Source organism: Mizuhopecten yessoensis, unplaced genomic scaffold, assembly GCF_002113885.1.
Source record: "Mizuhopecten yessoensis strain PY_sf001 unplaced genomic scaffold, ASM211388v2 scaffold8149, whole genome shotgun sequence".
NCBI lineage: Eukaryota > Metazoa > Mollusca > Bivalvia > Pectinida > Pectinidae > Mizuhopecten > Mizuhopecten yessoensis.
The window spans coordinates 12,684-24,151 of record NW_018407403.1 but is presented as its reverse complement, the minus strand read 5'-3'; the positions used below and the strand labels follow the sequence as shown (position 1 = coordinate 24,151).

At 39.5% G+C, this 11,468-nt stretch overlaps 1 protein-coding gene across 1 annotated transcript; it reads right to left on the bottom strand.

The window, feature by feature from the left end:
• Positions 1 to 7,016: 7,016 nt before the first annotated feature.
• LOC110455180 (solute carrier family 52, riboflavin transporter, member 3-B-like) lies at positions 7,017 to 11,107 on the bottom strand. The gene is made up of 3 exons (XM_021505159.1): positions 11,019 to 11,107; positions 8,715 to 9,836; positions 7,017 to 8,067 (listed from the first exon to the last, which is right to left on the bottom strand). The coding sequence occupies exons 2-3, from the start codon at positions 9,834 to 9,836 to the stop codon at positions 7,867 to 7,869; spliced, it is 1,323 nt and encodes a 440-aa protein (XP_021360834.1). The 5' UTR covers positions 11,019 to 11,107; the 3' UTR covers positions 7,017 to 7,866.
• Positions 11,108 to 11,468: the final 361 nt, after the last annotated feature.

The window sequence follows — 11,468 nt, the reverse complement described above, 5'->3', positions numbered from 1 at the left end:
TGTCCATGATTACATACAAAGTATTAGTAGAAACATTTTCAGTGGACCTGGTAGGATCTGTCGATCTTCCAGCTGCTGAATAGTTTTCTTAACATGATAAATGGTTTCCAGTTCAGCATGGCTGTATGAAAAATACGGGACAAGCACAACACAACAATTACACACGCACATACGCAGTTTTCATCAAAACACATGGTTAACAAAGCAAAGAGGAAACGGATGTGACTCATCACAATCTAGGTGCTTGGGACGCTTGCAAACACAGGGACTTGAAAATTAAGATAGAAATAGTGAGCATGCACTAGGTAAACATTTAGTATACACACCGTTTATTTTGAAAAATATATTAAAAATGTAATATATAAGTTTTTGTGTCGTCCGTCGGGAAAAATGCTGTAGATTATTGTATTTTTTTTTTTAAATATTTGATAAAAATGTGCAAGTCAAGCAGGTCCCTGTGAATCAGGTCGCCTTTCTTTAGTTATACTTGTCGACTAAGACAGACATGAGACATTTGGTACTTTAAACACAGTAATAAATTTCGAAAGTGGATTTACTTGGAGAAATGGAAAGTCTTTATAATTAAGATTAAACGAGTCTTGCACGTGAAAAACGATCGTGACTGTACACGTAGGGATTATATTATTCACAAGTGGCGAATAAGATTTTTACGATTACACGGATCTATAGACCTAAAGTATGTGCGTCCGTGCAGTGAAAATGGTTTACTAATTATTGACATTTAAAATGTACAGGTCTGAAGACAAAATGGTAAATTATTTATTACTTCTGTTTTTACTTCACTGGGTAGTGCCGTACATTTCACGATGTGTGTAGTGTGTGTATGTACTGTCAAACGTTGATTTCATGTTTTGACGAACGATGTCGATAGCGTGCCAATGTTTGATCGATTGAAATAAACATCGTATCTGACGTCACACGTGTTCAGTTGCTTTCAAAAAATCAACATGGCTTCAAGTTCAAGTTCACCAAGGTCAAGTGATGTCGAGCATTTGCCTACAGTGTACATACCGTGTGTGAAGAATAATGTTCCAAAAAGTAGCATCGGTCTGAACAGTGGTTGCAAAACACAGCGGTCCGGTGAAGTCGGCGAAGGTGAAGGTCGCGTCATGATCAGCCGGTCAGCGACTTTCCATCACGTCAAGGCAACCAACTAAATATGCCAACTCATGTCAGGCCTAACGTATGATGTTGTATCACTGGCACTTCCAAAAAAATCCGCTTGATATCGGTACGATGATGATGGTTTTAGAAGTAAACGCAATCCGGGAATCTAAACCCTACGCACTGAGAAATTTTGGCGCGACATTGATCAAGTTAAAACGAGGCAACACGATCACGTGATAAATCTTGCACGCGCAAAAGAACAGCGTCCAATTTGCATATCGAATAATCTAGGTCATGTCGCCTTATAAGACAGCAAAACTTTACAATTAGTTACATTTGACGTGTTAGAATAAAAATATGGAAAAATATTAAAGCGGCTTCCTTAATTATTTTTACCATCATTTACTCACCCTCATTATATATTCAACCATAATGCACGCACATATGTTGATATTTTCTTAAATAATTCATGAAGCTAACAAGGCTATTGATACAAGTCAAGCCAGATTACCTGAGTGAGAATTTGAAGGTGTTTTGAATGGTGTACAGGTAAAATCTCACTTGCTTTGCATGCTTTTTTCCAACTTCAGTCAGCCCTGTTTGCTTTGTGCTTAGTTATGATTTATTCAGTGGAAATATATGGCATTATTCTGGAGATTTGACACATTTTCTAACATTATTCTCGATAATAGTGAATACGGGTACTTCAGGAATGCATGTATAGGTAAGTTTTTTTCATTATTTTCATTATTCATTGAAATGTTTAATGGCATTGACATAATGTCCGGAAACGAAAGTAAAAACACTGCCCTCTGGTGATGGTAACTCTTGAAGTACAAGTGATCAAGCGTCTGGTTGAACGAGACTACAAATCTCAGCGACAGTAATACATAAATAACATGCACAAGGTATTTAACACAGCTTTCAATTTATTCACGCTCGCACACAATCACCGATCCACATGCACACCCCGAGAGTAACTTATATGCAAACATACGTACCAGTATAGGCATATACACACCTTAACAACCATACTTCTTAACATGTATACATTTTAGCGAAACATGGCGACTACTCACTGGACTACAGTGAACGCTAATCACATACATGTAGAGAACGAAGAATGAAGAATATCCATCTTACCAATTACGATTAATGTGGAGTAGTCTGACCAGTTGTATTCATTAACATGTAGAGGCAACCTAGCAGATCATGATGAGTCAAGTAGAAGCTACAGTTACATTATTATACGAGAGATCGCCATTGTCCGTCCACTCGCTTCGGCCACCGGAAGCACCAACAACACCCAGACTATGTTCAAGTGATCATCAATGTGAACTTCAGTGGCATTCAAGTGCGGTTTGCTGTGGGTGAAAGGTCAACACCATAGCAGAAGCCCGAAAGGGAATAGTAACTGGTTGCACTATTTTAGTTGTGGTTATATTTGTGATGGGGATGAACTTGATCATTGCAGCAAAGAGGGGAGCCACCGGAGGCAATACAGCCTCAGGGATATGCTTTCCTTCTAACAGAGGTTTCATGGATGACCTGACCAAGACTACAACGACACGCGTGCAAACTCGTCGGCTTCTTTAAGCCTAGGATGAGATAGTGACATGGGCAAAGAACAGAACCTTGTTTGACACCTATATTTATATCAGACGTGGACCAAAAATAGAACCTTGCCGAGTTCTAAAGTAATTGGGTTAACGCACATGCCCTCTGTTTAGAAAACATTCAGCTGGCTGGGGGGTCGAGATGGAGGAGAGCTGGCAGCTAACCACAGACCCGTAGTGCCTGATCAGCACTGCGGTTCCACCGCACGGCGAGTGTCCTGGGATTAAGGGTGAGATTCAGTGGCCATCGGTAAAAAAGGCTATTTTTGCAGATGTGAAATTCAAGAGCAGGGAGTCCCGTATTGCCCTTTTATATGCTCCCTATTTGCTTTTATTTGTGAACAAATAATTCACAAAATAGTATTTTTTCTTAAAAATGTTTCTCTTAGAAGTACTGTGGTTGCATTACTTACTCAACGTGGACAGGAAGATGTTCTTTGCTGTGCTGGCCAAACGAATGACAACTTACCTGACATCAAACCAGTACATTGACACCTCGGAGCAGAAAGGAAGAGGGATACCAACTTTCTCGGGATGCGTAGAACACACAAGTGCCATCAGTCGGATCATCAGAGAAGCTATGGTAAACCACAACGACCTAACAGTTGTCTGACTAGACTTCGCCAACGCTTAAAGTTCCATACCACACAAGCTTACCGAGATCAAAACATATGCACACTATAGAGAGACATCTGTTACTAGTGTTACACTGTATTTACATGCACTTCATTAGTTCGCATAAATTGTACACAGCAGTGCATTTAAACAAACGTTAAACACTACAGTCGAAAAACTAGTATTTAGAAATGTTTATAAAGCAGATGATATATATGTGCCTATATCAAGGGAAGGTGATGAGAGATTGCTTTTATCACACAGCAATATAAAATGACTGTATAAGTTCCTGATCAGTCCACTTTTCAAATATAAATAGAACGTTATCTTGAATTTCTATAGCACACTTAGTCACTTGTCAACGGATATTGTTCAGCTTAAAACCCTGGTCACCCGAGTATTGATCAGCTTTATTGCTTTGCTTGGCTATGAAGTATATACACTTTTATTGTGGCAGGATTGAATTTAATCAAATTTAGTTTAATGTTGTATAATAATTGTTGTATAATAATATGTCCGGTATAGAGGTCAGTAGTGTGACGTCACTATATATCTATTATCTGATTGGCTATTGGGTTGGCGCGCGATACCTTTGTATGACTAGGCAGACGAGAGAGCGACGACAACTGACAAGAATATAAGTGAGGTATAAACTCGATTTCTCGATTTACAAACTAACCTGTCGATCTTTTCTATTTGTCCTTTTTCCTGTCCGGCGTGCGGTATTTCCCGCGAGCAGTATCTGATATTATTTATACGGTATTTTATATTATTTTAAATAAAACATGTATGTGTGCGTACGCTGGTTTTACCTGAGTGACCGCCATTACACCGGCCGGTACGATTGTGTTTACATTCTATATCTTATTATTTGTATCGTTTATGTTTACAGACTTGAATATGTGTACCGACTAATACATGACACATGGACATATTGTAAAGCCTTCTGCCACACAGATGTGATTATTTCATTATAAGTCATAATAATCCCAATATGTATGTATCCTTTTGAATGTCCCGTCATAGCGTACGTCCGTGAATAGTTTTCACCATTTATGAGTAACGTCAACAGTAAATGCCAAAAGACCATACACTTATAATATAATATATGTGTAAAGGTAAATTGTAATCCAAATTGTAACTAATAGACAAGGAAAAAGTATATGTCCTATTTCCAATTCATTATTTGTTATTATATAATTCCCGGTTAAACGAACGTATTTTACGGCTATGAAGTATATAGACTTATTATGATACTATATATCAATAAGCACACAATCGAATATATAACCAACAAAACATTATCCTCTTTTTCCGGCAAAGTAGCCGCATTTAACTCATAAAGTGCTGTGTTTGTCAAATTTTAAGAAGCCTCCTTAAAAAGGTTATATAGTCTGCCAAGGTCCTGATTAGTAATATCTTACGACCCCAATAAAATATTCAGATATGTAATATGAATTGATGGAGCTTGTTTAGCTATAAAAATGGTACATAGCGACGTTAAGGTAGTCGATAAGACAATAGACTTAGGCCGACGTCGTTATATATAAAAGTAGTTCAAAACTATTATAACACGTCAATCTCTTTTACGACCTAGTTACCTATGGAGAAAACCACCAGCCTTGGATCTAATTGGTTGATGCTGTGACTTAACAATCGTTTATGGTGCTTGTTGAAAGGTTAGTATACAGATTGAATGCAGCAGTCCGCAGCAAAAACCTTCCTTCACTACCGAGTAGTTTGGTTATCCAGCAGACGAAGAAAAGGCGGATAAATGAGTATAAGGGATGTATGGAGTGAAGGGATAGAAGAGGGAGACAGAGGAGAGAAAGAGACGTCTGTCCTATATGTATTTACTGCATAAGTCTAGTTTTTGTAGGACGGCTCCTAGATCTAATGTTACAGCACCAAGTCTGGACCGTGAGGTAGAAAGCCGCCAATATTAACACCAGCTCCTAACTATTCTATAAATTAGGTTTGTATATATAACTTTAAAGTCCTTCTAAATGTCTTAATAAAGATACCCTAGTTCTAACGGTCGAATATTTGAAACAAAGTTTACCCTATCCTCTGGGCCGGCGTTTACGCGCCTACTCTTTTTCGAAAAACTTGGAGGGATCTTTTTCGTGCGAGGTTGGAGAGTTCTCACACGGGCCACCATTTATAGTCCCGATATAGATGTAATTTGCCGAAGAGGGGGTGTGTGGTCACAACCGCTGAATAAACGTTATTTGCCAACTCCATCCATTTATCTTGTTAACGATAACAGCTATGCCTACTCAACATCCTAATGTATATACATCGTTAAGGCTTTGTACAGTCTAATAACGATGTACCGCAATCCGTCTCCACCTATCATCTAGCTGTCACACATCGTAAGTATATTGTACCTGCGTTCGCCCGTGTGAGGAAGGCTTTGGTTTCTCGCCCCTGGCCGAGACATACCAGAGTCTGTAAAAGTGATAGTTTCTACTCCTGCTTAACCCTCAGCAATTTAGGAATAGAACGACCGGGTGAAGTGTCCTGCTGGGTGTCTTCGGCAGTATGTTTCAGTGAGGTAGCACTATGAAGTCGGCATCCGCGCTATCACAAGGAGACAAACACGAACATATCGCAGCTTCCCAAAACACACACGCACACACTTCACGCATAAGCTACACGCATGTATCTTGCACACAGTGGAGGCCGTCCATAAATGACTATAGGTGTTGATACGACCTTAAACAACACTAAACCAAACCACAACCCGTCTCCACTAAAACAGCTGTCCCACAATCCTTCTCCTCTAATCCAGCTGTCGCACAGTCTGCCTCTCTAATCAAGCTGTCACACAATCCGTCTACACTAATACAGCTGTCACACAATCCGTCTCCACTAATCCAGCTGTCACACAATCCGTCTCCACTAATCTAGCTGTCAAATAAATCTGTCTCCCCTTAGTCCAACTGTCACACAATCCGTCTCCACTTATACAGCTGTCACACAATCCGTCTCCACTAATCCAGCTGTCACACAATCCGTCTCCCCTACTCAAGCTGTCACACAATCCGTCTCCACTAATCCAGCTGTCAAAACAAATCTGTCTCCCCTTAGTCCAACTGTCACATATTCCATCTCTACTAATACAGCTGTCACACAATCCGTATCCACTAATCCAGCTGTCACACAATCCGTCACCACTAATCTAGCTGTCACACAATCCGTCTCCACTAATCCAGCTGTCCCACAATTCGTCTCCACTTATACAGCTGTCACACAATCCGTCACCACTAATTCAGCTGTCACACAATCCGTCGCCACTTATACAGCTGTCACACAATCCGTCACCACTAATTCAGCTGTCACACAATCCGTCACCACTAATCCAGCTGTCACACAATCCGTCTCCACTAATCCGGCTGTCACACAATCCGTCTTCACTAATCCAGCTGTCAAAACAAATCTGTATCCCCTTAGTCCAACTGTCATATATTCCATCTCTACTAATACAGCTGTCACACAATCCGTCTTCACTAGTACAGCTTTCACATAAGTGGTGACTTGATAAGACGATACTTGGTTAGTATTGACTAGATAGGGATTTCTTTTAATTTATAGCTTCTCAATAGGGACTACATTACTTTGAATTAATTATACCCCCGCAAAGGGGGGTGTGGGTACTGGAATCAGATTGTCCGTCTGTCTGTATAGTATTTTTCATTTTGTTATCTCCCCTTGACATTGTATGGAAAACGCAAGAACTTCATTCATTGTTTTATTCAATTCCCTCCAAATCTGGTATGGTAATACTAGAAGCAATAATGTTTAACATATATAACGGGTTTATTGTCAGGTTTCAACTTTACGCGCTTTGAAAGGTCAAAGGTCACGAATTAATTACGTTACCAAAATTACTAATTATCTCGTAAACAGTTCATATTTTGTATACACATATACATAAGAGTATCGTAGCCAATGATGTATGCTATATTATGACGAAATTCCAAGGTAATGAGGTCAAAGGTCACAGATGCATTATGTTACTGAAATGGATAGTTATGGCAGAGATGGTAGGTATTTTGTATACACATACCTTGGAGTAAATGTAGCATTGATGCAAGCTACATAATGACAAAATTCCGAGGTCATAGAGTCAAAGGTCACAGCAATGGTGTTTTTCTTTTCCATCAGCCTGTAGCTACTATTTCATGACCCTTGATCTTTCTTACCCCCCCTTGTTTATTTAGCCCCTACAGGGGCAACAAGCAGCATGAATGCAGTAGGTATTAGCTAGCCCATATGCGACAGTTCTAGTTATTACTGGATAGGAACCTAATTCGATTAGTGGCTACCGGATGGAGACACCCTTGGATAAGTGGTGACTGGATACACGAGACTCCACTGTGTTCTCTGTTTAGAATGTTATGACATCAATTAGTGAAACTTGTGTGCTTCGTAGCAAAATCGCTAATTGAAAACAAACAATTTATTATTTTGAAAAGGATAGATGTTTCCTTGACAAGTACACTTAAGACGGACACGGTTCGGCGTTTTCAAACTTCCCGATGACGTTGATGAGTATATACATGATGATGGCCCCGAGTGTTGACCCTGACTGTGACCCTATCCCATACATCCTTAGAGCATCTTTTCCCTCGTTAAGGAACAGCGTGGCGATGCTCACCTTAGCAAATGTCAATAGTGTCGTAGTAAACACCCAGGTCAAAACCTGAAAGTGCATTAAGAGTTGACAAGCTCGGATATTTAAAAAATACAAAAATAGTGTCAACATCTTCAAAAGTACTTTTTCACTGGAATTCTTATCATAACATTTATGTTATTCTGTGGTATGTAATTCTACCACGTTTGCGATGTAACGACGCATTCCTTTGGTTAAATGGCATGTAATATTGGACGATAGACCAAGCACGCGCATGTAGTATATCCCAACAGACAATCAATGTTTTTTGTTTGCCTGCTAGCAAATCTTCAAATTCATATACAATAACATGTGTGTACCCTCATTCGACAAAGGAAACCAGTCCCACGGCACTATAATCAGACATTCAAAGATTCTTCCCCGCAAATGTAAGCATGCGATCCGTGGGACTGGTTTTCTTTGTCGAATGAGGGTACACGCTTTTATTTTTATATGAATTTGAAGATTTGCTAGTTGGCAAACAAAACACATTGATATTTAACCTCTAGATCTACTTAAAGCATGTCGGGTTCACGGTCAGAATGTTCTGACCTTGGCATTCAAAAATCTTGGAAAAGTGATCAAAACAGGCCGCAAGAGACCTTTGGTAATAGGTAGATTATTTCTAAAATAGAAAGGGCAATGTTTAAAACAAACCAAATTTACACTTAACTTACCACAAGAGTTGGTCCTATGTCTGGAAAGGCAGGAGTAGGACTTGATGATGCAGTGTACAAGATGTAAGAGGCAGTAGCAAATCCTGCGGTCGTCACACCGTATATAATTCTTTGTGATACAACAGGAAATACAAAAGCTACGAAACAGGCCATCGGATTGGCTATGTTAGACAGCGTCACTGACCAATGGTAAATGTCGGTTCCGTACGGCAAACAGGAGTAAGTTTGTACAGGAGGAAGACACCCATTAGCTATTACATTAATCAACAGATTTAAAATAAGAAATCCTGCCAGTGAAATCGGAGTCATCGCCCTTAGGTCATCTTCCGGTTTACGCTGGCTCAGTTGATTGTCTTCGGTTTCTATGTACACGTCATCTTCAGTGATTCCCTTATCACGGCATGTTGATGTATACTCTCGTTTACAACAGGAAAGTGTATTTAGTAGTGTAAACGATATCAAACAAACTAAAGTTGTTGAAAACAAGAAAAAGATAAATTGTTCTACAGAAAAAAACGGCGTGTGGTAAACAGGTATTAGAACGTAGTCCGTGACATTTTGATTCTCATCAGATGACGTCACATTTTCACATGTCATACTTCCCACGCCTTGCGCTAATGCCACAACGCTCGGTAGTAATCCGCTCATCCCTTGACCAATGAAAAAGGCGGTTATATAGTGTTTCTTAAAGAGTGCCATAAAAGGAAGAAATACAACGGAAGCTGAACAACAGACTATCGCTAGTACAAAAACAAGAATGAACAATCCGCTACTATGGAAATCCCCGGCAATCAATGACGTCGTTTTCCAGAAAAACATCAAGAAAAGAGCAGCTACACATCCGAATGACAAGAGGAGATAAATCACACATTTATCGTTTACTTTTTCCTTGGCAAAATGGAAAAGAAGAGCTATTCCGATTGGACCGATGTTTGCGACCTGGATGATAACGTTCAAGTATGACGGAAGTGTCCATCCTTCCGGTAAATGAGGAACCAAAAGTGGCAATTCTACCCATAAACCATTGAGTGTCACCCACGACCCGGTACCGAACAACACAACTAAAACGTAAACAAAAACACCGTTCATGGTGACAAGTCGAATGCTCTGTGTTGGTCTCATCTGAAATTAAAGATAACATTACGAAATATTAGTTGGACACGTAATGCAAGTCATTTTATAATTCCGTTTTTACAGTCATTTAACATGTTTCTATACTACTGTACTTATGTCATGCCTGTACAGGTATTGGGAAATCATAGTACTGCTGTATCCCACTGCGTGTTGTAGGAGGTGACTTACATCATGTTTGTGCCCCATGCATAACCGGGGGCTCTTTATGTCTCTTACTTCGGGGATATTGAGGAAACAGAAATTGATGCGCTGCCCTGTCCCATTGCAACACTTGAAATCTATATAATTATGTTCCTTTTTCTCTCCGTTACCCTTTTTCCGGCGGTGTCTCCTTGGGCACCTGTCTTCATATGACAAACAAAATGGTAAATCGTCGTTCAACTGCGTACATTTGTTCTGTATTGCCGCTTTATAACCCTACCAAGACCAGTTCCATGTTATGAGACCATAACACAGGTGTAGTGATATATCCACGGGTCCGACTAACTACCGGATCGCTATTCCCCTCCGCACTGGCACGAAGATAAACAAAAGACAATCCATTATGATTCAATAATATCCATAGTCTTATGTGAGACCATCATAAAAAGTTAATTGAAGAATATTTATTGATTAAATTATGAAAATCGTATCGATATTTTTGTGTTAATACCAACTCTATTTTAAACGGGGAATGTCACGAGATCACATTCCGTGGAATGAAATGAAAATTTAAAAGAAAAAAAGAAAAATGTAAAGAAACATTAAACAGCATTCTGTTACGTGTTATGGTCCTATTACACGGAACAGAATGCTGTTCGTTGGTCCCTGTAGGTAGGGCGTAATAATTGTACCTGCTGCCCCCATTTCCTGATCGTAAGAGGCGACTAAATTTGGGATCTTAATTTTTCTCTTCTTTCTTAACAACTTTCTTCTTCCTAATGTCTCCCTTGACAATGCCTCACTTTTGGCCTCTTAATGTCTCCCTTGACAATGCCTCACTTTTGGCCTTTAGTTGAGCGTTCGCCCCTGTGAGTATATATACCTTAAACTATAAAGTCAAAATATAGAGTAAGTCCCTGCAGATAGGGCGTAAGAATTGTACCTGCTGCCCCCATAGCTGTTGATAGTACGTTAAACAATACCAAACCAAAATATAGAGCAAGTAAATCATCACGCAATATTACTCACGTTCAGTCCATTTCTGCTTTGTACAGATGCTTCGCCTGTTCTCCGTAAGATACACGAATAGCACACAGTGTTTATGCCTAGCGCTGACAATGTTTATAAATATACATGGCGAATAAAACATACATATATATATATATATATATATATATATCCTTTAATGCGTAGATTGGATCGTGATTCGGTCGTTGATATCGAGTTCGCATATCGTGAATCGACGGCATCAATATTCATTTCCACCACAAGACGCATAAATCTCGACACAATAAATGTACATGACATCGACACCGTGCATGGGATTGTTCCGGACCAGAGCTCTGAAACCGTTCAAGATAACTACTGAAAATTGTGTACAGTTATCAAGCTAGTACTCTAGTAGTGCTTTGTGCTATGAGTTTCCCATTTAAATACTGTTTCTGTTACCATGGAAACAGATAGGCCAAATTACAAATT

Bases quoted from the DNA above. Each gene is read 5' to 3' on its own strand.
- LOC110455180 (XM_021505159.1), bottom strand. From the start codon at position 9,836: ATGAGACCAACACAGAGCATTCGACTTGTCACCATGAACGGTGTTTTT. The intron at 8,068-8,714 runs GTAAGTTAAGTG...ATGCACTTTCAG, and splicing joins ACATAGGACCAACTCTTGTG to GTTTTGACCTGGGTGTTTAC.